Source organism: Equus asinus, chromosome 13 (assembly GCF_041296235.1).
Source record: "Equus asinus isolate D_3611 breed Donkey chromosome 13, EquAss-T2T_v2, whole genome shotgun sequence".
NCBI lineage: Eukaryota > Metazoa > Chordata > Mammalia > Perissodactyla > Equidae > Equus > Equus asinus.
Window position 1 is genome coordinate 39,364,199 of NC_091802.1, and position 27,459 is coordinate 39,391,657.

General features: G+C 36.9%; 1 protein-coding gene across 23 annotated transcripts in view; it reads left to right on the plus strand.

The window, feature by feature from the left end:
- Positions 1-27,459, plus strand: part of CDK12 (cyclin dependent kinase 12) — a 72,361-nt gene that overhangs the window by 13,832 nt on the left and 31,070 nt on the right. For 9 of the 23 annotated variants that reach the window (XM_070483176.1, XM_070483175.1, XM_070483172.1 and 6 more), the window contains exons 4-13: positions 366-505; positions 1,575-1,745; positions 4,963-5,152; positions 9,807-9,863; positions 10,242-10,343; positions 14,672-14,749; positions 15,754-15,870; positions 16,345-16,476; positions 18,192-18,403; positions 19,331-19,783. In XM_070483176.1, coding sequence (XP_070339277.1) covers positions 366-505; positions 1,575-1,745; positions 4,963-5,152; positions 9,807-9,863; positions 10,242-10,343; positions 14,672-14,749; positions 15,754-15,870; positions 16,345-16,476; positions 18,192-18,403; positions 19,331-19,783 — 1,652 coding nt within the window. Of the gene's footprint in view, positions 1-365; positions 506-1,574; positions 1,746-4,962; positions 5,153-9,806; positions 9,864-10,241; positions 10,344-14,671; positions 14,750-15,753; positions 15,871-16,344; positions 16,477-18,191; positions 18,404-19,330; positions 19,784-23,861; positions 27,234-27,459 lie in introns of those variants that run through there. The other 14 variants (XM_070483163.1, XM_070483164.1, XM_070483161.1 and 11 more) reach the window with 4 other exon arrangements.

Genomic DNA, 27,459 nt, shown 5'->3' on the forward strand with positions numbered 1-27,459 from the left:
AAATAGTTACATTTATTGAGCACTTATCATTGCCAAAGTTTTATATTTTGTTTTCTTAGTGACCCTTTGATGTAGGTATTCTTTTCCTATTCTATAGTTGAGGAAGCCAATACTCATGAGAAGTCAGAAAGGAAGTAGCAAATCTGTTATTTGATCTTATGTCTTCCTGAAGCAAAAAATCTGTGTCTTAGCCACTGTAAGAGACTGTTTGAACTATTTATTTCATATGATTTGATTCCTACCTTTTCAATTAAAAAATTCCTGAAAGAGTCAGGAGCCACAGAAATCATTGTAAAAGAATTCTGTTTTCTTCTTTGAATAGACTTAATTTTTTACATTAACTTTATTTGTTTTTGCCTTTTTAGAATTTGTTGTCCTCGTTATGGAGAAAGAAGACAAACAGAAAGCGACTGGGGGAAACGCTGCGTGGACAAGTTTGACATTATTGGGATTATTGGAGAGGGAACCTATGGCCAAGTATATAAAGCCAAGGACAAAGATACAGGTAAATACTGCCACAAAATTCTAGATGTCAGAAGGTTAAAAATGTAGCAATTCTAATGTCTTAAGTGGGTTCAAAAATAAAAGTAAATTTTGAGTGCTAATTTTGTTTCCAAAAGTTCCTAAATAGACTGAAATTTTCCAAAAGAGTAATAGTATTACTGTGTAGAAACCTTTCTTTTTGAGCCAGCTCTAATGGCCTGGCAGTTAAAGTTTGATGCGCTCTGATTCAGTGGCCCAGGTTCAGTTCCCAGGTGCGGAACTACACCACTCATCTGTCAGTAGCCATGCTCTGTGGCTCTGGCTCATGTAGAAGAACTAGAAGGACCTACAACTAGAATATACAACTATGTACTAGGGCTTTGGGGAGGACGAAAATAATAATAATTGTTTTAATAAAAACCTTCCTTTGTTGTTGTTGTCCATTGTAAATGTTTTATAATAAGCTTGCTGGGAATTTAAGAGAGAGTAAAAATAAAATATCTAGGTTGCTCCTTGTTTGGTGAGAGATTAATCCTTTAAGATAAAGTGAAGTAGTTGAATTATTGGTATATTTTAATAATCCAAAGTTTTTAGGCCCAACTGAAAACTGAATTAAAAATTTCAAGTCTTAGAGCCAGCCCCATGGTTGAGTGGTTAAGTTCACGCACTCCACTTCAATGGCCTAAGGTTCTGCCAGTTCGGTTCCTGGACATGGACGTGGCACCGCTCATCAAGCCGTGCTCAGGTGGCGTCCCGCATAGCACAATCAGAAGGACCTACGGCTAGAATATACAGCTATTTACTGCGGGGGGGGTTGGGGAGAAGAAGGAGAAGAAAAAAAAGAAGATTGGCAAAAGGTGTTAGCTCAGCTGCCAATCTTTAAAAAAAAGCAATTTCAAGTCTTCAGAAAAAATCAAAGCTAAGAAAGGGAATATAGGGTTGTTCTTTTTAAAGATACAAAGTATCTCACATATAGCATTAAAGAAAAGATTACGTCTGTCTTTCAGAGTGAGAACATGTATTGGCTGGCTCATGATAGTGACCAAAAAAATGTTAATTGATAACGTAACAGTTTGAATTTGTTGTGACAGGAGAGCTGGTGGCCCTGAAGAAGGTGAGGCTAGACAATGAGAAAGAGGGCTTCCCAATCACAGCCATTCGTGAAATCAAAATCCTTCGTCAGCTAATCCACCGAAGTGTTGTTAACATGAAGGAAATTGTCACAGATAAACAAGATGCACTGGATTTCAAGAAGGACAAAGGTACAACCAATTTCTAGGGTGGTTTAGTACATCTTATTTTCCTTTCTTAGCTTGTTTGCCTGCTTCTATTTTTTAACAGGTTGTACTAAAGTCCAACTTCTTTCTTGAATCCATACCAGAATTAAGATGTTAGCAGATTGCTTTCTGCTGAACAGTGCTTATTTTACAAAATATCTATTCTTTATCAGTGTACTCTTATACTTTTAGAAATTATTGTTAATCATTAAAATTAGAGTCTACAGTAACACTTAATAAGGCCAGCATGTAAACAATATGAGATCCTCTTCCAACCAACGTTTTAAACTTTTTTTTTAAGCAAATTATAATGACAATAATGGAAATTAAAACTCAGTTTTATCAGTTACTCCCATTTTTACATCATCCCCTCTGGTTATTGTTTATATACATCTGTATTTTTACATAGGTTTGCACTGATAGAGTTTAGAATTCAAAGCAGCTATTTCTAAAACAATCTTCAGGTTACATAGTGGTTTGTTTTCCTGGATTTGTAACTTTTGTCTGTTTGGGGGATAAAATTGTTTGTTGTTTCCATACTTATGTTTGAAGTAGTCTATATATGACATCCAACCTACTTTTATAAAGCAAATCTGATGGTTTAGGGGCCGGCCCCGTGGCCAAGTGGTTAAGCTCGTGCTCTCCTCCTTTGGTGGCCCAGGGTTTCACCAGTTCGGATCCTGGGCATGGACATGGCACCGCTCGTTGGGCCACGTTGAGGCGGCGTCCCACATGCCACAACTAGGAGGACCCACAACTAGAAATATACAGCTATGTACTGGGAAGATTGGGGGCGAAAAAGCAGGGGGGAAAAAAGATTGGCAACATTTGTTAGCTCAGGTGCCAATCTTTAAAAAAAAAAAAAAAACTGAAGGTTTAGTGATCAGTCACTGTGACGAGATGGCATCTGTAAATATAGTCTGGAGTGTTAAGAGAGAATATGATTGAAGTACATAAAATTAAGAAGGTAATGGATGGAGTTAAGCTGGACTTAATTACGGAGCCTCAAAGATATTAGCACTAGGGAAGTAGTACCTCTTCAGTTTAGTAGAAGTAGTTTGAAAGCAAATAAAAGGAAATTGTATTTATTCAACAGTATTTAGGTAAGTTTATGATAGATCTAAATAGGATTAAGAATACTAGGTTTATTTCTGGGTATGTCCTTTTTCTAATTATAAAAATAATATAGTGTAAAGCTAGTTTCTGTAAGGATGCACAAGAAAATGTTAATTTGTTGCTTCTGGAAAGGGGTTTATTTTTCATCCATGCCATTCTGTACTATTTAAACAATTTACCATGTACTGTTTAAATTCTTTTTTAAAAAGTCATAAAATAATAATAAATGAATGGATGGATATGATCTGTGCCTATTGAGGAAAAATTGAAAATATAGAAGAGTAAGGAAAATAAAATGGCAATTGCTTCTCTCTCACTCTGTCCCAATATACCACCATTCATAGAAAACCACCATATGGGGCTGGCCCCATGGTATAATGGTTAGGTTTGTCATGTTCTGCTTCGGCAGCCCAGGTTCACAGGTTTGGATCCTGGGCACAGACGTACACCACTCGTCAGCCATGTTGAGGCAGTGACCCACATACAAAATGGAGGAAGATCGGCACAGATGTTAGCTCAGGGCTAATCTTTCTCAAGCAAAAAAAAAAAAGAGGAAAATTGACAATAGATGTTAGCTCAGGGTGACTTTTCATCACCAAAAAAAGAAAACCACTGTAGTGTTAGCATTTTGGCATATTTCTTTCTAGTACTTTATATTATATATATTATATTTATTTTAACATAACTGAGATCAAAGTATATTTATGTTTTATAACTTATCATAAGCAATTTCCCATATTAACATGTTTTAATGACTGTGCATAAAGATAGATGAATCCAAATTTACTTCACCAGTCCCTGTTGAGCAATTAGTTGCCAGTTTAAAAAAATATTGTAATAGCACTGCATTGAGCATCTTTGTACATAAACCTTTGCATTTTGATTTATTTATTAGTATAGTTTCTTAGAAGTAGAATTATTTGGTCAAAGGGATTTTCATGTTTAATGTTAGATTGCTTTTAAGAAAGACAGTAGTAATTTATCTCCCACCAGTGAGTGCCCATCCCACTTTATCCTCCCTAACATTGAATATATCTTTTAAAAATATTGTCATCTTGATAGGTGAAGTATGGTGTCATTATTTTGGATTCCATTCCTAATATTACTTATGAGTTTTTTAATGTACTTAGCAGTTTTACTTATTTTCTCTTTTTTGAGTTGTCCTTTTGTGTCCTTTGTCCTGAGGTCTTAGTGAAATCTAAGGTATTCCTTTAATGCAGTGCCTTACCTTTTGGGGTTATGGATCTCTTTCAACATTTTATGGATCCTCTCTTCGAAAAAATATGTTTAAAATGTTGCATACTATTTCAGAGAGTTCAAAGAGTCCTTGAACCTTACCCCGTAGATTAAGAATCCTTGCCTTTAGGCTGTTAGAATTTTAGACTGGACAGATCATTGTCTAACTAGGTCTAGTATTTCTTATGTTATAATATTGACCTCTATCATGCTCCCTGCCAAAAGTAGAAAGATAGTGTGGATTTCAAACCTTTTACAGTTCTCTTAGCATGCTTTTCTTTTTATCTACTTCTGAGTTTAGGGAGTTAGATTAAATCATTTACCTTTCTTTCAATTCTTAAATACTATGAATTTCACTGATAATTTATACTAAATATACCATGCTGCCCCTGGCATATTATGTGAATCCTATTAACTAAAGTAAAGACTTCTACAAAAGTAGTCATAGACAATATGTAACAAATGGGCATGGTTGTGTGTTACAAATAAAACTTTTTATTTACAGCAACAGACAGCATACTGGATTTGGCCCAAGGTCTGTAATTTGCCAACTGACTTAGATCTTAAAAGATTAGTAATATAAGCTGATGGGGGGCAGTTGTCCCCCTCAAGATATAAGTAGTCCAAAGAGCACTGGACTAAGAGTCAGAAGATTAGTTTAAATAGTAGTTTTGTTATTTATTATTAGAAAAGGCAAGTTATTCAACTACTCTTGAGTTTTAGTTTCTTCATCTAGAAAATTAAGCAGTTGTTCGAGAGCCTTATGGTCAACTCCAAAGTTATGTTAAAATTTGAGGCATTCCAGCATCCCTTTTCTCTTATTTTTAACTTTTTCTTTCATTTTATGTAGGTGCCTTTTACCTTGTATTTGAGTATATGGACCACGATTTAATGGGACTGCTAGAATCTGGTTTGGTGCACTTTTCTGAGGACCATATCAAGTCATTCATGAAACAGCTAATGGAAGGATTGGATTATTGTCACAAAAAGAATTTCCTGCATCGGGATATTAAGTGTTCTAACATTTTGCTGAATAACAGGTAACATAGTAATCAAATGAGGTTAAGCATTTTCTCCCTCTCTTCTGACCCACTTACTTTCAGCTAGTTAATTGGGGTTATAGGTGGACCCAGTATTGCAGTTTTTTGCGTTTACATACATCTAATGTTTGTACCTTGGGAACCACTTGTGATAGGGATACTCTGATTAGCAGAGTCTCCAGACTCAGTGTTGGTAAGGAATTAACAGAGGTAGGATGATTGTAAAGGTTTTTTTAATTACAAACATTTTAGGGCATCACTCACATTCTACAAGAATATTCAGAAAGCTTTTTGTCATAGTGAATGATTAATATTCTTGTGGTCCTAGGCAAATTCAAACACATATTGAGTTCTTAGTGAAACTCTCCCTTGTTTAGTGGGGAGAAATGTGCCTGCTCTTTTAGCTGCTCCTGAGACTTTCTCAGTTATCAAATTTCAGAGTAAACACAGGTGTACTAGATGATTGACTTTTCTGCACAGTACCTTACTCCCATGTTTTAATAGTGTAGACAGATAGGAATTTGATAATGAACAGTGTTAATTCTTCAGAAGTTTTTATCATCTGCTTTCTTCCTCTTTGGCTATTTGCCTAAACTGCATTGGTGATATGAGATGTATTATGCGCACTAGTCTTTGGTAATAGCCCTACCTATTGAGGAATAAATAGCAAATCTAGTACCATTGAAATCAGGGCAGTGTTTGGTTCTTTAGGTGTTTGGGCTGTTTACAGCCATCTTTGTCTGATTCACCCATTGTTTTAAACATTTCTCTTCAATTCTATTTAGCAAACATTATCTAGATAGGAATATGGAATGATTGTTACATACTTCCTGTCTTTGCAACCCCAACATCCAGGGTCATCCAAGACTATCCTGGTTTTAGCACTGAAAGTCCCACATGAAATGGTTGGTCACTGGAGAGCTCAGAGTTTAGTAGGAGAGCTAAACAAATATATTACTCAATTCATTGAACATTTGTTAAGCCCTTTTTTTTTCCTTGAATTTTGGAGCTCCTGGGAAGATGCAATCATGAGGAATAAATAGGAATTTATCAGAAAGACTGACAATAGAGGGTTAAGCTTCTAGGCAGAAGAAATTGCATGGACAAAAGCACATAAATGTGAAAATAACATATTATGTCTGGAAAACTGTAAACAGGTCAGTATTGGTAGGGCAAGAAAAGTCAAGCACGTAATGGCATGAGATGAAGCTGGACAACTGCAAGGAGCTAATTTAAGGATATTGTATATCTCACTAAGGAGCTTAAACTTTCTCTGTAGGTGTCAGGCACTGAAGTATGCTGGTTGGTTAATTTTTTGTTTTTAAATTGTGCAATCAATGCATTATTTTAAATTATATATAGATATACATACACACATACATACACACACACATATATATATATGCCTAAGTACCTCTGTGAGACAAAGCATGATGTTAAAAGATTATTCCTTTCTGTCACTATCTCTATGACCCTCAATTATCATTAAAGCTGGGCTTGGTTAATGTACATTCATAGTAGTAATACTTCAAAACCTTAATGATGATGGATATCAGCTTGTAGCTTTCTGGATTATAGTCTTCATATGCTTTTTTCTCTTCCTTTTGCTCCTCTATAGGGGGATGTCTCAGGCTAGGGAATAACTGTTTGGTGTTCTTTCTGCTGGGTCAGGGTACTCCCTGTCCCTGACTTGCCGTATTCAGGAAGCTGATGAGGTTCTAGACTAAACTGAAGTTCCTCTTCAGGTTGTTAAGCAGGACGTAAGAGTCTCATGGTCTAGTCTGATCCTTCTATCCTCTGCTCCTCCTCATTTAGCTCTGTCTTCACAGAGGCTTCTGGGTCAGATGGCCTGGAGAGAATGGTAAGCAGTCTTTAGCTGGACAAGGAAGAAAAGGCAGTTGATGAGAGCGGGAGGAGAGCAGGGCTGGGCTCTGTGATGTTCATTATATCTTAATTATTCCAGTGTAAATGAGACCAAATTATTTTAGATAGAGGAGAGACACAATTAGTTTCCTGTTTTAGAAAAGTCACTAAGTGGTCACTATATGGGTTATAGACTGGAGGCAGGGAGACCTATTAAGAACACCATAAGAAATGGTCAGTACTTGACCTAACCAAGGCACTGGTAGTAAAGGACAGGATGGACTTAGTAGATCAGTAGACTTTGGTGAATTAGTGAATGATGGGGAATGAATGGAAGTATTTTAAGATAACTCACAGATTTCTGACTTGAGAAACTAGCTAGATGGGTGTCACACTGGTCAGTATAGGGAATACAGAAGGAAGAGCTGGATGTGTGGGGTGAAGAGTAAGTCCCTTTTGGTTATGTCTGTTACATATCCAGGATATCTAATAGGCATATGATCACATGAAAGTTCCATGTTAGCAGTATAGATTCGGGAGTTATCAAGTGTAGAAAAAATGTCAGAAGATGGAATCTGAGGGAATAGTCAGAGAGATAGGAAGAAAATAAGGAAATACCATGAATGCAAAATAGGCAAGCTTAAGAAGTGAGTGGTCACAGATGTCAGGTGACGCAGACATTATAAAACTTAAGAAGAGAATCTGAAAAGTAAAAGGTTAGTGATGACGATGTGGGGTAAGTGGGTGGTTAGCACAATTAATGGGAAGGTATTAGTAGGTGTATCTTTAATTTTTTATTTTTATTAATTTTTTATTTAAGGATGCAGAGGTTTGAGCATATTTAAATGCTAAGGAAAAAGAAAATCAATAGAGAGGGAGAAGTTGAAGATTCAGGAAAGAACCAAAATAATTTAAAGGAGCAAAGTTCTAGAGGAGACGGGATCAAGGCCACAGGTGGTAGTGGCCACAGATATAGGTATTGATTATTCTTGAAGAAAGAGATTGACGTGTTTTTTCCTGTAATCAAAGGAAAAGAAGAAAGAAAGGTTATAGATGTAAATAAGTTTGTAGGTGAAAGATAGGATGTTAAGTAGCTCCCACTTGGTGACCTCTGTTTTCAGTGAAGACAAGGTCACTTACTGAGAGTGAGGGAGGGGATGGATTAGGAAATATACTAGGTACTAGTGATGTTTAGTTCTAGCCTAATTTTCTGTAACTATCTATTGCCATCTTAACTTTCAGTCATACCATGTGCCTTGAGTCTTGGATCATCTCAGGCTCTCAGAGTAATAATGACAATAAATTTGAGGAACCCTTTTTGTCCCAGTGTAGGGTTCAAGTCAGATATTCCTTTCCTTTTTGCTTTTCTCAGAATTTGCTTATAAATTGAACTTAAAAATGTAATGATGTTTGGGGCAAGTGGGTAAGGTACCCAAAGCCTTTACTAGGAATGATAAGCGTTGATTTAATGTAAAATTTTGTTGCTAGTAGTTACCTTGTTTTAATATTCTGTTCCATTGCTCATACTTTGAACAGCACATCCTAGCTTAGCCCCTTTTTTCTTCTATTCACTTTTCTGCCTGATCTGACATATCGGGCACCTGAGATATCCCCAGTCCCTTAACAAAGAGTGAGTTGGCTTTTCATTCCCCAAGAGATAACACTAGCTGTAAATGTGAATATATAGGCTAAACAAGAATTTAGATAAATGTGATTATTCCAGATAGTTAATAAATGGTTTTTAAATAGTTTCCCAACCTTTTGTGTTGTGGTTTATTAAAATATTATTTGACATCACTGTCAAAGACAGAATACTTAGAGTGAAATGTGAGTGTGATCCCTTTAAGGGAGTGGTTCTCAAAGTGTGGTTCTCAGACCAGAACCATTGGCATCACCTGTGGGCTTGTTAGAATTCTGAATTCATGGGCCATGACCTAGTGAATCAGCATCTCTGGGATTGGGGCCCAGCAAATTTTTAACAAGCTTTTCAGGTTATTCTTATTTCATATTAAAGTTTGAGAACCCCTCTAAGATATAGGAAGTGATGGCAGTATGGTGGTAGAAGGGGGCCTCATTCATCATAAAAATTGTTTGCTCAGATCAAAGCCGTGTTCCCTGATTGAAAAAATCTGTTATAGCCACAGTGTTGTTGTGGTTTGCTTTTTATCATGAAAAATGTCAAGTTACAATAAAAAATTGAGGCACTAATTAAGAATTAATATACATACAATTAACCTTTTACTGTATTTGCTCCCTTTTTATTTTTCTGCTTTCGTTGTTTTAAAGTAAATTACAGACGTTGTTACATTTGACCCTAAATACTCTGACAGAATTACCTATTCTAACACTCAGTCCTTATATTTTTTCCGTTATGTCAGAAATATCTTTTGTATAGCTAGTTTGTTCAAACCAGAATCAGTCAAAGGATTATGAATTGGATTTGGCTGTCTCTCGTAGTCTAAAGCAGCCTAATCCCTTTTTCCCCAACAATAAATATTTAATCTGTCAGGTTCCAGCCATTGTTGTTTGTCAAGAAATAAAAAAAAATTTTAGTTAAGGAATCAAATCCAAAAATACAGTAGTAGTCCAAAAAAACCCCCAAGTGTTTGTAAACTGGAGTAGACAAAAGAGGTTTAATCTGGGAGAGTGACCCTTAAAAGTAGAACTAAGAGAGGAGAGGTTAAAATTCATTTTTGTAACTCCTTTACCTCCTAAATTAGCACTTCACTTTACAAGTGTAATTTAGTGGCTGCTGCTGTTACTTATGAAAATAATTGTTTTTGTTTTACAGTGGGCAAATCAAGCTGGCAGATTTTGGACTTGCTCGGCTCTATAACTCTGAAGAGAGGTGAGGCATTCATCAAAATTACATGTGGGCAATAAGAAAGAATCCTTTTTATTCTTGGATATCCTAGTATTCTGCAAGTTGCAATAACTGTGAGAGTTCCCTAATTTTCTAAATGTGTTATCACCTAGATTTTAGACAATAAATTCTATCTAAATTCTTGAATCAGCCTTAGACTCAAATAAGTCAACCCAAATTGGAATGGAAGTTATTTCTACATCTCCTACTTCTGTCCAGTTTACTTTTGAACTGTTAGGTTGCTGTGGAGCTGTTTTGACAATCCTATCTTCAGTTGGCATCTATTTCTATTTGCATTTAATTGTACAGATATTTCATCAGAAGCCATTGTAAATTTATGTCATGGTTGGTTTTGCATTTCAGTCGCCCTTATACAAACAAAGTCATTACTCTTTGGTACCGACCTCCAGAACTTCTGCTGGGAGAGGAGCGTTATACACCAGCCATAGATGTTTGGAGCTGTGGGTAAGGCTCTCTTCTGCACTTTTTCTTTTGTTTGTAACTCACATGTTATTGAACTGGTATCTTATTTTCTCTCTGCATTGGCATTTTGCAGCTTTTCCTTAAGTTGGAAAGGATGAAAGTAAAGTTTTAGCAAGATTTCAGAGAAATCTGGTGAATATTTCTTGATATCAGAGGCAACGCTTTTTTTTTTTTAATAATTCCCTTTTAAGTTAGTTTAAATTGGGATCCAAATACATTCAAATAAGGTCCATAGATTGCAACTGACTATCTCAAGTGTTTTAGTTGTAGATTCTCCCTTCATCTCTCTTGGGTTTTTCTTCCCTTCCTTAAAATTTCCTTAGAAGAAACTGGGTCATTTGTCCAGTAGAGTTTCCCACAGTCTGGATTTTGCTGATTGTGTCCTCCTGGTGTTTTTTTTAGCATGCTTCTCTATCCTTTTTACTTCCTGTAAATTTTGGGTGAATTCAAGTTTGATTCCTAACCACCCACTACCCTGAAACTACTTTACAAGTGGTTTTGAGTACTTCTGACAGATTATATTGTCAATGGTATATCCAGGTTTGGGGTAGGAGGAAATGGGAGCCTCTGCCCAGAGTACAGGCAGTAACTGGGTACATTATCTGTTGAGAATTTAAAAACAAACAGACCCTTATAAATTAGTCTGATTTTTGGGGCTGGCCCCGTGGCCGAGTGGTTAAGTTCGCGCGCTCCGCTGCAGGCGGCCCAGTGTTTCGTCGGTTCGAATCCTGGGCGCGGACATGGCACTGCTCGTCAGACCACGCTGAGGCAGCATCCCACATGCCACAACTAGAGGAACCCACAACGAAGAATACACAACTATGTACTGGGGGGCTTTGGGGAGAAAAAGGAAAAAATAAAATCTTTAAAAAAAAAAAAAGTATTCGAATCCTGAATAAAGGCTTTCTTAAAAAAAAAAAAAAAATTAGTCTGATTTTTATTATCACCTTATACAGGCAATCCTAAACAATGTCTAAGAAAATAGTCATCCCTGTCAGGGCAAATTTATACATATACGCACCACTTTTCATAATACTCAATTGTCTCTTTAAAATGTTATCAGCTGTTAATGATTCACATCCTTTAATTCATTTGTGGTGGTTTTGTGATGGGAATATTCTCCACATCACATATCGTTCCTTATATCATTCTCCCTCTCAAACTCTACTCTTATATCATTCCTTCCTGGAATAAAGATAACTTATCTATTGGTTAACCCTAGGTCCAAATGATATAAAAAAGGTAGGGATAAAGGTTTAATTCTTTCATTTTATTTACCAGTTTTCTAGATAATGAGGTGGTTTCCTAGCATCCTCCAAAGATGACCAAAGAGAGGGTCTTTGGGGTTTATTTTTTAGTTTCATTATCAACTCATGGATTTAAACATATTCTGTTTTAATCCATTATGGTTATCATTCCTATTCCTGTTCAAACTTTTCAGTCTTTGGCCAGTGGGAGTTTATTCGGATTAATTCTCGAGTCCTTTTGACACAACCATAGTGGTCTTTGATAGTCTTCCTTATTTTCTGGTTCCAGGCTCATCCTGTTCATTTCCTGCCCTAGACCTGGAATTGGCCATTTCTCTCAGGAGTCTTAGTTTTTTTAGTGGAAAATGGTATTTAGAGACCACAGTTTGTGTATTAAGGGACATAGACATTTTAAATGGGCTGTGTTAGCTAATTGTTTCTTATGCTTTATGTATACACACGCTGTCCTTGATCTCCATACTTTAGGGTTCTGACATATATACTTCCCAGTGGAACATGTCCCTTTTTTCCATTCTTTGCCTCCTCTATTAATGTCAGTCTTTAAAAGTACTGCAGGGGGTTTATTTCAAAATTCAAAAGGGTGATGGAGAAAGAGAGCGTAATTTCTGTGGTGGCCTACGCTACTCAAATGAAGCTTTAGTTAAATTTTACTGACTCAAGCTGGGTATGTTTGTGTTCTGGACTATTTGCTTTAACAGTATTAGCATTTAAATTGTCACAACCGGGCTCTAAAGTTAACGCCCCATTAAGACACACAGGGAAAGTTCATAGCTCTGTTGGTACTATTATTTCAGTCTGTGCAACCTGCCACCTCAGTGCAATAGCAAAGTGTTGATTACATAATGATGTCTTTCCCACCAAAGGACTGGAAATTGAAATTAAAAAAACCACAAAAACACAATTGGAAATTAAAATGATAGAAAATTAGACTTTCTCTAAAGCCTAGTGACTCATTGAATTGAGATTTTGCTTGACTTGATGTGAACTTGCTGCTTTGGTGATCCATGGTAGTCCCTCTGAAGATATTTTTGTGTTATGTTCTTTATAGAGAATTGATGGTTAAAACTGCTCGTTCAGTTTGAAAATCAGGGGAGAAACTAAAAAGACTAGTACAACAAATTATACCTAGACTCTGAAAACCCAGCTGGGGTGGTTGGTTGGTTGATTTTTTCCTGCCTCTTATTTTACCAGTTGTGACAACACTGTATTTGGAATTTGATTGGCAGTTAATGTTGGAAACAGAATTAAATTTTGCTTTTTACTTTTCTATCTCTGGATAAGGTTTAAGAGAATAATAGAAGTAAGAGTTTGTCATTTCAGGTTAACAAATGCTAATAAAAAGGTGCTAATAACTTTAAAAGCTATGTTTGTTTTGCTTTCTCAAATTTAGTCAAGCTACAAAATTTCAAAGTAAAACTATATCAACATTGATTTTGTGAGTATTTGTAAATAAATCTTATTTCAAAGCACAGTCCAGAGAAGAGATTTCTTTGTCCATTTTTTTCTTTTCCCACTTTTTAAAAAATGAAATATTTCAGACGTATGAAAAAGTATAGAGCATTCATGTAAATTTTTTCCTTTGTTTTAAATTTCTTTTGAAATAATCTCAAATGTACAGAGAAGTTACTAGAATAGTACAAAGAGATTTAGTATAACCTTTATCCAGATGCACTAAATTTTTTTAACCTTTAAATTGAGGTATACAATAAACTGCATATATTTAAAGTGTACAATTTAAGAAGTTTTGACATATTATATACACCAGTGAAACCATCACCACAACTAAGATAATGATCACCTCCAAAAGTTTCCATGTGCTCCTTTGTAGTCACATATATTTTATATTCATATAACTTCATATATGTATATGCATGTATGTTTATCATACAACATAGAATATATACAAAGAGAAAATGTGTGTTTATATTTTTATCACATATTTTTTCCAGAATTATTTGAAAGTAGTTGTATATATCATGCTTCTTTCCCTCTAATATTTAATGTACATTTCCTAAGAACACAGATGTTCTCTTATATAATCACAATACCATGTTCAAATTCAGGAAATTTAATGTTGATACACTGTCTTTATTTAATTGAGTACTTTAGCCTACAATCCATATTCTAATTTTGTTAGTACCCTAGTAATGTCCTGGAAACAATAACTCACCTGATAAATGATCCAGTCCAGTATTATGTATTATATTTAGTTGTCGTCCTTTAATCTGGAACAGTTCCTTGGCCTTTCTTAGTCTTTCATGACAGTTACATTTTTGAAAAATACAGACCAGTTTTGGCTGGAATACTCCATAAGTGTTCTTTCCAAGGTATTAACATTTGTACTTACATGAACCCTATTTGCTTGTCATTGATGTTAATTTTGGTTGCTTGGTTAAGGTGTTGTCTTTTTTCTCCACTAAATAGTTACTAATTTTCCTTTTGTAATTAATAAGTAATCTGTGGAGAGATACTTGGAGACTATGTAAATATGTCAATATAGTTTTGAAAGGCCTTTTGAAAATGGTAAAAGTGTTTAGGCATAATGTATTTGAAAATCTTATTGAAACTGATCCTGGCTAATGGCAATAAACTTTTCTTTGCATGTACAGTGCCAAGAGGGCTATAGTATAGTGCACATTCTACAGAGCAAATGAATGAAAAAAGCTAATGTTCTCTTTATAGGAACTGCTAAGCATCCTCATAAAATTGAAGTGTGGGGTTTTTGGGGTTTTTTTGGTCTTTAATCTTAATTTACAATGGAATTGGTGGAAAAAAGATTGTTGACTCCCTTTCTCTGCTTATAGACTGTCCTTTATAGGTGACAAAAGTTGATCTACTGGCAAATTTGAATCCTTTATACAGTACTGTTTATTTTCGCCGCAAGAAACGTTTTCTTTTATGAAACTCAGACACGGCAGTTTTGGGCTAATTTACAACATGGTATATTGGATCCAGCCAAATATACTATAAAAGTTTATTGAGACACACTTTAAATAGGCTCCAGGGATTTCTCCCTTGACCTCTCAATTGTACTCTTTCTAGATGCATCCTTGGGGAACTGTTCACAAAGAAGCCTATTTTTCAAGCCAATCTGGAACTGGCTCAGCTAGAATTGATCAGGTACAGCTGTGCATGTGCTTTGAGTGCCCAGGTGTGATAGGTAATCTCATCATCTAATTTCTAACACTTTTCAGTCAGTCTTCTAAATGATTTTATGCTCCTTATGTCCAAGTAAGTTTCTCTTCACTCAATCAGGTTTACCATGTATTTTGTTATGGGCTGTTTATGTAAAGAAGTTGTATTCCTCCTACTTTTTAGGTCTTACTTAGCATGTTTTTTATTAGTCCTTCATATAAAAGAATGCCTTTTCAGGATAGTTCCATTGTTACGTTATATTAAAATCAGATTTATTCAGCAAACATTTATTGAGCCTATTCTGTGACAAATTCCTTTGTCTTTACACTTCAGGATTCAGAGATAAATAAGATAGGTCCCTGCCTTCAAAGAGCTCAGAGTTTAGTAAGTGATACAGCATGTAAACAGATAATAATGAACTAGATCCTATAATAGAGAATTTCAGGAAGGCCTGTGGTTGGGATGGAATTTGGGTTTGTTTGGTTGGGTTTTTTTAAATAAGATTAAAGGGAAGACTATAACAGGCTAATGTAAACTTTTTTAAAGGTGGTATATAAGTCATTATTTGTTATGCAGTAAATGCAATTTTCCATCAAAATTTCCAGTCTTAGGCTCTCTTCTGCCAGTTTTCCCTGTAGGGACATTAAAGGACCAGCTCAGCACTTTGAAATTAATACTAACTGAACAGAACAAAATTGGTAATGAAAACCTTTGTGGAAGATTAAAAACATGTTTTATGAAACCAAACATGTGGAACATTTTGGACTTCTGTGCCAGTGTTTTCTGTTAACTATCTTGTAACCAGTTCTTTCTGTTCTGTTCTGTCCTTAAAGCAGTGAGGTCAAGTTTTACCTTTCTGCATGCCCACTAATTTAATAAGCCAAGATTCCCTAGACCCCAGGAGGTAACAATTTCTGCTTCTGGAACCTCCAGAATTCATAATACTGACTCACTCACTTCCTCGTTCTTGGTTTTTGCTTTGTTTTCAGTCGACTCTGTGGTAGCCCTTGTCCAGCTGTGTGGCCTGATGTTATCAAGCTGCCCTACTTCAATACCATGAAACCGAAGAAGCAATATAGAAGGCGTCTGCGAGAAGAATTCTCTTTGTGAGTTTGGCAAAAATGTACATCTAGTTTCTGTGTTTGGCTGGTGTTTGGACTTGACTTTTTCCTGGGCTAGGGAGTTAGTGTTGTCCCAATTTATTATGGCAGCACCTCGCAGGAAAACATTTTATTTTTGAGCAATATATGAATTTTATTATAGCCCTTTCATAATATTCTCTTTTGAAGGCTTTAGATGATGGAAAACCATTTTATTTTGAACAATATATAAATTTTCTTACAGTCCTTTTGATCTTCCCAAGACAAAAAGAAAACTGCTGGCTTCATGTTTTCTACCTTTATTATAATATTTATTAAATCCTTTATGGAAGCCAATCTGCTTGCTTGTTTAGCCAGCTTCCAACTCCCTTTCCACAGTTTTATGTGGAACTGGAAATTCAGAGACCTTTGACACAAGGTTACAGATTTAAGAACTGTGGGGTCATTGTGAACTTGTTCTTTCTCTCTCTATTTCCACAGCATTCCTTCAGCAGCACTTGATTTACTGGACCACATGCTGACACTAGATCCTAGCAAACGTTGCACAGCTGAACAGACCCTACAGAGTGACTTCCTTAAAGATGTCGAGCTCAGCAAAATGGATCCTCCAGAGTAAGTGCTGGTGGCCATATAGTGACCCTAAACCTCCTTGTGGGCCTGAGGAGATGAGAAAGTCAAAATAATAGGTTTTTTAAAGGAACTGCAAGTGGCCAAGTCCTAAATGGAGAGATATTCTTGAATATTATGGTTGATAAGAGGTTTGTTTTGTTGCTTTATGTTTTATTTTTAAACAAGGAATAGATTAGTATGATATTTGTTCTAATTTGACTCAAGCTATCATCTTTTGTCCCTGGATCCCCAGCCTATTGCCCTATACAACCTCTTTGAAAGTATTCCTTCTAGTTTTTGCTCTTAACTGTTCCATCTGCTTGAATCCCGTGTGTCTGTGGTCACCGTGTGTATCCCACATTTGTGAGGAGGATCCTGATTTTAATAGTTTGTGTCACTGTAATGTCATATGCCCTGAATTTTTTTTTTAAAGATTTTATTTTTCCTTTTTCTCCCCAAAGCCCCCTTGGTACATAGTTGTATATTTTTAGTTGTGGGTCCTTCTAGTTGTGGCATGTGGGACGCCGCCTCAGCGTGGCCTGACAAGCGGTGCCATGCCCACGCCCAGGATCCAAACTGATGGAACCCTGGGCTGCCACAGCAGAGCACACGAACTTAACCACTCGGCCACAGGGCCAGCCTCATGTCCTGAATTTTGATGTAGAAAATATGGTCTTTGAATGCATCTCTTTTTCAGGAGAATCTTATGAATTTCCTATATTCTAGAGGATCCCCAGATGTTCTACACTCACATCTCTCATTCTGGCAGATGAAAAGTCTTTTATCTTTGAATTTATCACTGAGAGCATTATAGCTTTCATGTCAGAGTTTTTGGGTGTTTCTTGCAGAAAGACTGTATCTTAAAGAAATGGATAGGATGTTAGTACATGAGTAGGTAGTAATTACAAATCTGGTTGTTCCAAAGAAATGTCCAAATTCATGTACTGCACTAGAGTTTTGATACAGTGAATGTGGCTTGAAATACATAAGCTCTTTCTGAAATTTGGGAACTGTTGTTATAGAAAGATTTTGGCTATCATAATCTTTATTGTGGTAAGATTTGACCTACTAGGACTGTTTGTATTATTAAGTGTGGGGAAGTCTGGAAATATATTGAATATGTTAAAATATCTAATAAACTCACCAGTGAAGATATCCAGTCATGGCATTCAGTGGGCAGAAAGATAAAAGAACCAATGTTTTGGTTCTCACAGACCAAATAACACGTAACTGGATTTCACACAGAGGTGATTTAATCATGATATGCTTATGTGATTCCAGGATGTAAATCACCACATTGCCTGGACTTTTTGTAGATATTGACAAGCCAGTCATCTCTGTCCTATTTATTCCCAAGTGAATTTGACCAATAAAGTTCTTTATTCTTGTTATGCCAAGCAAGAATGGTTATAAGACTTAACTGTTTGGCTGGAATATGACATTTATGTGGCAGGTGTGTCTCTGGTATTAGCAAGATCCTCATTTCTCGCTGTAGACCTCTTTTGGGCTTTTGGACTTTTATTTCCTCAGACTACCATATGCCATGATTCCTTTTATACTGCTACTATCTATTTACTAACTTTGCTGGTTATTTTTATGTTTTCCTTATCCTTTCCATTTCCCACTGTTCTTTGCCTTCCCATTTTAATCTCTTGTTCCTCCAGTCACTCACCACCACATTCCCACACGCATTTCTCCTTTGCTTTATCTTTTTGCAGCCTCCCGCACTGGCAGGATTGCCATGAATTATGGAGTAAGAAACGGCGACGGCAGCGACAAAGTGGTGTTGTAGTGGAAGAGCCACCTCCATCCAAAGCCTCTCGAAAAGAGACAACCTCAGGGACAAGTGCTGAGCCTGTGAAGAACAGCAGCCCAGCACCACCTCAGCCTGCTCCTGGCAAGGTGGAGCCTGGGGCTGGGGATGCAATAGGTCAGTGCTGGGATGGAGCCTTTGTGCTTTTATTAAGCACATTTTTGCAGGTTTTGAAGGTCAAGTGCAAGGATTTGTGTGTATGTCTTTTAGTTTTTGGCCACTGAAGCATTAATAAAGAAGTTGGTGTCTTCATTATGGGGAGAAGGAGATAAACCAAGTTTTGTACATGAGGTCTAGAAAGTCTACAATAGATTATTTTACTTTCCTGAAATAAGGAACACTGTATCTCAATTAGATGTATGGCATACATCAGTGAATTAGGTAAGCCAAATTTAATTTAGGGTTATTTCACCCATGGCTCTCTAACACATAATTTGGAGCCCTGTTTATGTTAGATTTGATAAGACCTTCTTAGAATCTAATCATGTTAAATCACAATTGGTAAATGTAATTAGTTCCGTAGACTGTTTTTTCATCTAAATATATCCAAAACTGTGTAATAATGAACTGTTATAAGAAAGTAGTTCTCCTATGGTACTACCAATTTTTCTGAACTACAAATATCTTTTCCTTGGCTCTCTTTGGTTCTCAATGCTGGCTGCACATTAAAATCATCTAAGAAGCTTTAAAAATAAACACCTCCAAACAATTGCCAGATCTCTAGGGATAAGACCTGAGGCATCTGAATTTTAAAATCTCTCCTAGTAATTTTGATGTATAGTAAGGGTTGAAAATCACTGACCTTGAAGAATATAGGTAAAACGAAATCACTTTTACTCACAATACAGAGATGTTTTACTTAGTCTCTGTATTTTTAAGCAAAAATCTAAAAAATAGCAGAATGTGTCATGACAATTTGAGGCATGAAAAATGAGACATGCAAAATGAAACTTCTTTCATTGGATATTATAAGTTGCTATTGCCAGTTGAAGAAGGCAGAGGTCCTTGCCTCATCCTCTTATATTGGCTCCACTGTCTCCACAGGCCTTGGTGACATCACACAGCAGTTGAATCAAAGTGAATTGGCAGTGTTATTGAACCTGCTGCAGAGCCAAACTGATCTGAGCATCCCTCAAATGGCACAGCTGCTTAATATCCACTCCAACCCAGAGATGCAGCAGCAGCTGGAGGCCTTGAACCAATCCATCAGTGCCCTAACAGAAGCCACTTCTCAGCAGCAGAACTCAGAGCCTGTGGCCCCAGAGGAATCTTTGAAGGAGGCACCCCCTGCCCCGGTGGTCCAGCCTTCAGCAGAACAGACGACCCCTGAAACTTCAAGCACACCAGCTGACATGCAGAATATGTTGGCAGTTCTCTTGAGTCAGCTGATGAAAACCCAGGAGCCATCAGGCAACCTGGAGGAAAACAACAGTGACAAGAACAGTGGGTCACAGGGGCCCCGAAGAACTCCCACAATGCCACAGGAGGAGGCAGCAGGTAAACAGACCGGTCATGAATCTCATTAAGCTCAGGTGCTGTTGATCCTCTTAAAAATCTCTTTAACATTTTCTTTTTCACATCAGTGGCCTCGTTTTCAGTTTTTCTGTAACCTAGTCTACAGAAGACCATAGCACCAAGTGATGTATTTCTTGCCCAGTTTCTTTTAAGTCTCAAAGCTTCTCGAAGCACCTTTTATATACTGATTGTTTTTCCTTTTCCTAGGACGTAGGTAAGTAAACCCCTGTGTTCTAACCCAAGGAAACCGCATTCATAACTAGTGATACATCTTGAACCACTGTGTGTATGGTGGCCAACTAGTACTAGCATTTGAAAGTCTGCCTTCCAAACAAACAGATTGTACAAATAATCAGTTGTACTTTAGTGTAGTGGATGCTGGATACCAGAGTCTTGCCTGAAAGATACAGTCAAGAAAAGCCTAATAAAATATTGTTAATTTCCTGAAGAATAATTTGGGAATATTTCTAAGTGGATAATTAATACCATACATGTCCTTTCCAAAATATAATAGCATATGAAAATGATTTCTTTAAATCTGTATTCCTGAAAGAAATAATTGAGCGGACCCCAGATTAGTAAATGAGCATTATATAATATAAAGAAAAAAGAAAATATGTTATACCCTTGATCTCACATTATCACAGTATGCAATTTATTAGAGGGAAAAGAAGTTTAAATTTTCTAATCAATTCTGATTCACAGTCTTTGTAAGATCATTACTTATCTGAAAGTATTATCAACTACGTGGAAATTTTCGCTATCCATGAAGACCCTGTGAATTGGGGAATGAGAAGAGGCACAAGGGCTGACGAGGTACACTAACGTTCAACTTTAGGGTCCTGCATTCACATTTCATATGGGATGTTCCATAAAGTATATGCCTTATTTCCACTGGTATAGGGTCAAATATGTAAGTTATTTTTCATATGTAAAGCCTTTTAAAACTGGAAGATAACAAAATTATCCATTTTACAGGTAGGAAAACTACAATCTAGGATCCAGGGAGTTTAAATAAGCCTGCCTGCCTATGGTCCCACTGCTGGAAACATATTATTGGCAGAGGCAGAGCTAGAACTCATGTACTTTCTTAGTGTGTTTCTTTTTAACGTGTTCCTAATTCACTTTGCTACTCTGTGATACTGATTCAATTGTTTTTAAGAGACTCTGGAACATGGAATAACAGAGAAAGCTGGTCTAGAATTAAAGCAGGCCTCTTAGTCTCATATCTCATATGCCACACCCCCCCAAAAAATTCTTCGGGGCCGGCCCTGTGGCCCAGTGATTAAGTTCACACACTCCACTTCAGTGGCCTAGGGTTTCGCCGGTTCGGATCCTGGGCGTAGACATGGCACTGCTCGTCAGGCCACGTTGAGGCAGTGTCCCAAATGCCACAACTAGAAGGACCCACAACTAAAAAAATATATACAGCTATGTACTGGGGGGATTGGGGGAGAAAAAAGCAGGAAAAAAATAGAAAAGAAGATTGGCAACAGTTGTTAGCTCAGGTGCCAATCTTAAAAAAAAAAGTCTATAATTAAACACCTAAAAGACATGGTTCAAATTAAATAGCATAGTGATTGAAAGAAATTCACCCAATAATTGAGCCGACAAGCTATTGGTCAAAATGAAATTGAACTAAAATTAAGACCTGGCCTGTGGTCATAAATTGTTGGATTTACTTTTCAGAGTAAAAATGCTGCTCCTAATTATTACAGTCACCCCTGGATTATCCAGTTGGTGTCTCTCCTATGTCTCTCCTGTTCTTGTTTCTCCCCTGCTGCCTTTTATTTGGCTATTTTACTGTTCATTAGCATTTCCACCAGAGGGCAGACTGAATAAGAAGGTGAAAATCTATCACTTTGGCTACTGTTCAGCTACTCTGTATTTGTTGGGAAGGGGTTATGATTGAATTAAGTTATTTGTACATTTCATTAGTCCCTCGTCTGTTATTACAGACTGTTAAGGATTGGCAATATTGTTAACACTTTAAATCTTTTAACAGTATGATTTTTTTTCAATGTGATCTTTATTTTTAATTCCCTTCAGAAGTTTTATTAACCTTTTTTTAATAGTTCTTTATAATCCATGTGCTTTTGCTACTTTGAAATAGTTTTCATCCTCTTATACATGTGAAAGAATTTGAGCTCAAGAATTAGTTCTCTTGAAACACAACTAGGCTATTTAGCTAAAAGGCAAAGTTTAAAAATGAAAAGTGGTATAGCTGGAAGAATATAAGTTTAGCTTTGCCCACTTTTATAGTTAGGCATTTTTAAAGTTGTTGGCCCTCAGTATTAAAACAAACTCTGGTGTTCCATTTCATGTATAGTCCAAAACTTTTAAAAAATAACTGGTACTGTGATGTTCTTAGGTAGTGAGATATGTAGTGTTGACAGCAAAAAGCTCTGAAATCTATAGAGATTTATAGTCCAGTTAGCTCTCCTTTTTCAAGATGTCTACTTTTCAAGTTGTGAGTTTTCCATAGCTAGTTTTTTGTCCTTAAATTTACTTTTCCCTACCACCTAGTCAACCAGCCAATCTGTTAAGTAACCTGGGTGGTACTTTATGTAGGATGACCAGCTCATCCCAGTGCTGTCCTGGTTTTAAAACTGAAAGTCGGCAACTTGGGTACCCCCTCAGTCCTGGGCAAATTGGGACTGTTGGTCACCCTACTTGTGTGTTACATATAGCACCTGACCTCATCCTTCCACTGCACAATTTTACAATTTTGTAGTGTTTTCATCTGCACGCCAAGAGAATGCATACTTACTTTACTGATTGTCTTTACAAAATATAATTGTGGTAAATATGCTATCAAAATATCAAATTATAACTAAAAACTATTTTCAGCTTGTCTGAGTAATAACTTTTTATCACTAGCTCAGACAATAAACTACTGGCTATATGGACATTTAAAACTATGCTTCCACAGGGAACAGAAAAATTGTTCCTTTGGAAGATATCTCAAAACATTAAACCTTTTCTTCAGCAGAGTGACTCGCAACTCTAAAGGCACTATTCTGACTGTACTTGATTTTGTGTGTCCTCAAACTTACACCATTTTACATCTCTGCTCTCCTGCCTTGACAGGATTTCATTATCAGACAATGATTACCATGCTTAGGCAAATTTAGCCAGCAGTGGGGGGAAAAAATGTCTGGGGAGTGGTTCAAAAAAGACAAAGATCTTTGGAAAGATAGAGTATAGTATTTAATACATTTCTGAATACTCAGTTCTTGTCACTGGCTCCAGGATAAACAGATGTTTATCATCAGCCCATTCTGCATGACATTGCTATAGTCATTTTTTTTCATAGCGTGGAAAAATGCAGGAGGTTGGAAAACAACATAGAAAATTATGATAGAAGAAGGTTACTTTAGTCTTTATAATTACTGTAACATAGGAGGCTGAATGAGAGTATGGTGGTTAATGTCCCTTTATTCAGAATGTGATTATGGGGAGAGGGGACTGAAGTGTGGAAAAGCAAGTGTATATTTATACATGACAGTAATGAAAGGTTTTTACTTTATTTCCTCTCTCCTGTATATTATTTAAGTTCCATTTCAGGTGTTAAATGTTCTGTAAAATGTGTTAGCTAAGTCCATGCAAGGTCTCCTATTGTACAGCAAGATTATGTCCTAGAAATGTGACCACAGCATGTGTGTATTGTTCACTCTCATCTTCCTTCTTTATACTTTATTTTCATTAATGTTTTGATCCAACAGCATAAAGGGGCGGGGAGGCTGCCAACAGCCTACATATTAGAACAGTTCCTTAAGGAAGGAAATGGAGGAAATCTCAGACAAAAATCAGGACAATCATTTGAAACATACGATCTTGTTACACCAGCTGTTAGATCCAGAATGCAACTGTTTTACTTTCAATCACTTGGTTTTATTTATAAATTGCCATTTCTGATCCCACGATTTTATTCTTTATATATATTTGGTTACTTGTATTGATATTTGTTTTTGTTGGGCAGTGTGTGTGTGTGTGTGTTTGTGTTTATAATCACATGTGATTTATAAGATGGTGTTTAAAAGAAGTAACCCTTCCACAGCGTGTCCTCCTCACATTCTTCCACCAGAGAAGAGGCCCCCTGAGCCCCCCGGACCTCCACCGCCGCCACCTCCACCCCCTCTGGTTGAAGGCGATCTTTCCAGCGCCCCCCAGGAGTTGAACCCAGCCGTGACAGCCGCCTTGCTGCAACTTTTAACCCAGCCTGAAGCAGAGCCTTCTGGCCACCTGCCACATGAGCACCAGGCCTTGAGATCAATGGAATACTCCACCCGACCCCATCCCAACAGGACTTATGGAAACACTGATGGGCCTGAAACAGGGTTCAGTGCCACTGACACTGACGAACGCAACTCTGGTCCAGCCTTGACAGAATCCTTGGCCCAGACCCTGGTGAAGAACAGGACCTTCTCAGGCTCTGTGAGCCACCTTGGGGAGTCCAGCAGTTACCAGGGCACAGGGTCAGTGCAGTTCCCAGGGGACCAGGACCTCCGTTTTGCCAGGGTCCCCTTAGCATTACCCTCAGTGGTCGGGCAACCGTTCCTGAAGGCTGAGGGAAGCAGCAACTCTGTGGTACATGCAGAGACCAAATTGCAAAACTATGGGGAGCTGGGGCCAGGACCTACTGGGGCCAGCAGCTCAGGAGCAGGCCTTAACTGGGGGGCCCCAGCTCAGTCTTCTTCTTACGGAAAACTCTATCGGGGGCCTACAAGAGTCCCACCAAGAGGGGGAAGAGGGAGAGGAGTTCCTTACTAGCCCAGAGACTTCAGTGTCCTGAAAGATTCTTTCCCTATCCATTCTTCCATCCAGGTCTCTGAACCTTTAATGAAATCATTTGCCAGAGCAAGGTAATCATCTGCATTTGGCTACTGCAAAGCTGTCCATTATATTCCTTGCTCACTTGCTACTAGCAGGCGACTTAAAAATAATGATTTTGGCACCAGTTCCCCCTTGATGGGCTATAGCCAGAACATTTACTTCAACTCTACCTAGTAGATATAAGTAGAGAATGTGGAGAGGGTCATTAAATTGAAAAGTAAATGTTTTATTAGTTCGTTCATTGCCTGCACTTCTTGAGCAGAAGGAAAAAGAGAATGATTTCAATTTTGAGATGGCTCAGGAGAGGCTCTCTAGGTTTTTAAAGTTTTGGGGGTTTTTTATGGTTTCTTTCTTTTGAATTTAGTTGCTTTGTTCTTCTTTAAAGAGAATAGTGTTCAAAAAATTTGAGCTGCTCTTAGGTTTTTGTTATAAGGGAAACAGAGTGACTGGCTGATTTAAATAAATGTTTCCTTCCTCTCCACCATCTCACATTTTTGCTCTCAAGTGAACTCTTTTTTTTTCCCCATTGAGCATCTTGAACATACCTTTTTTCCAAATAAATTACTCATCCTTAAAGTTTGCTCCACTTTGACAAAAGACATGCCCCCTCTCCCTGCACATGAAGCAGGTTGTAGAAAGTGGCATTCTTGGGCAAGTAGGTAGACTTTACCCCATCTCTTCCCATTTTTACCCCATCTTTATAGAGTTTCTCTTTCTCTCTCTCTCTCTTTCTCTTTTTGAGGCATTTGTTTGGAAAAAATTAATCGTTGAGATGCCCAAGAACCTGGGATAATTCTTTACTTTTTTTTAAATAAAGGAAAGGAAATTCAAACTCCTATATTGTTCTCTGTAACTCTTCAATTCTAAAATGTTTTTTGTTTTTTTAAAACCATGTTCTGATGGTGAAGATTTATAAATGCAGACAGCCTAGAACATTGCTGCTGAGCTGGGGTTAGAGATGATGCCTCCATACCTAGAGGGCTAATAAGAGCAGTTAGCATACTGTTTACACATATATTTTTATGTCAAAAAAAACTTTGAAACAGTGCATTGTAATATTGTCAAAGAGAAAAAAAGACATCCTGAAAATACATGAAAATGTAACCTAGTTTAGGGTGGATATTTTTCTGAAGCTATATCAATACTTGAGACCTTTTTTAAAAAATAATTTTAAAAGAGCAGACCATGAGAAAGAACAGTATTGACATATACACATCTTAGCATGTATATCCTGCCAGTTCTTTTAGGGATTTTTCCTCGAGAGAGATTTGGTTTTGGTTTTGATTTTGGTAAAAGGGGTTAAATTATGACTTCGTGGCAAGAATTTTGCCGTATTATAAACAGGAAGTGGAAAAGAGAAAGGCTTTCAGGGTGGGATAACTTGGAAGGCTTCTCATTCTGGCTTCCATTTCTATGTGAGTACCAGCATATAATGTGTTTTAAAAACATACACGTTCATATAAATTATCTGCACAGACTTAGACCTTTGTGAAATGTAGGTTAGCTTCCTTTTACAAAGAGGGCAAACATGCTTCAGCATCTTGGAGAATAGTTTTCAGAACTCAAGTAAAGTTTCGTGTTTCAATGCCAAGTTCTTATATTAAAAAATAAAAACTACTTGTAAGAGAAAGGTGCACTAATAAAAAAAAAAAGAATGTTAAGGAACTGAAAGAAGAATCCTCTTCAGATACTTACATGAAGACTATTTTCCCTTGTTACTGAAATAGGTAGATATCCAGTGTGTGTATTTCTTTATTATTCTCTGGGTTTTGGTCTGACCTTGCCCTCAGGGCCAAACATTGATCAGAAAGAGAACCTTCTAGCCGTTTTGGCATTGATGGCTTTTTATAACAGTGTGTCCAGTTAAATTTACTAGGCTCACCGACTATTGGTAAATTGCATTAAAATTCATCTGAACCTTTTGTCTGTTGACTTCTTAGTCCTCAGACATGGGCTTTTGTATTTTAGAATATTTGAATTTAAGGCATTGGGCCCCACTCTCTGTTTTTGATTAAAGAACTTAAGCCTGGGATACTTTCGAAAGTATCCAGTGAAAAAAATTGGTTTCCCATCAAAATAAATAAAATTCTCTATATATTTTAATTGTATTTTGGTTATCAGCAGTCATCAATAATGTTTTTCCCTCCCTCTTCCAACTTCTTATTTTTAATTATGCCAAATATTCTAAATAATATACTTAAGTCTCCATTTCCCCATCCCTACTACTAGGGAAGGGGGTGAGTGTGTGCACGTGTGTGTGTGTATGTATGATCCCATCTCACCCCTCAACCCCATTTTGGGAGTCTAACCTTTAAAATGAAGAAAAAAAAAAAAAGCCTGGTAATTTTGACTATTTCTAAAAGCAGAGGAAAAAAGAAACTCACTTAAATATCCTGGAATCTGTATGGAGGAAGAAAAGGTATTTGTTAATTTTTCAGCTGTGTTATCTATAAATGTGATGGAAGTGAAGGTTTGGCAGAATTTCAACTTGACTATTAGAAAATTACAAAGCAAATTATATTCAAAAGTGGGTTTGTTTTTGTTTTAATTATTGTACAATGGGAGGTATTACGTGCATTAAATACGTTATTTTGAACAGATGAGAAATCTGATTCTGTTCATGAATGAGAGGCAAAACTGGTTTGACCATGATCATTTTTGTGGTTTTGAAAACAAATTTGCTTGACCCAGTTTCCCCAGTTTCCTTAGTTTTTTCTTCACTATACATAGGAATGATAAGGATTTGAAAACAACATCAGATCTGTATGTTTAAACGCAGGGCAGTTAGCACAAATTTGTAAGTAGGACTTCGGTTAGCTTAT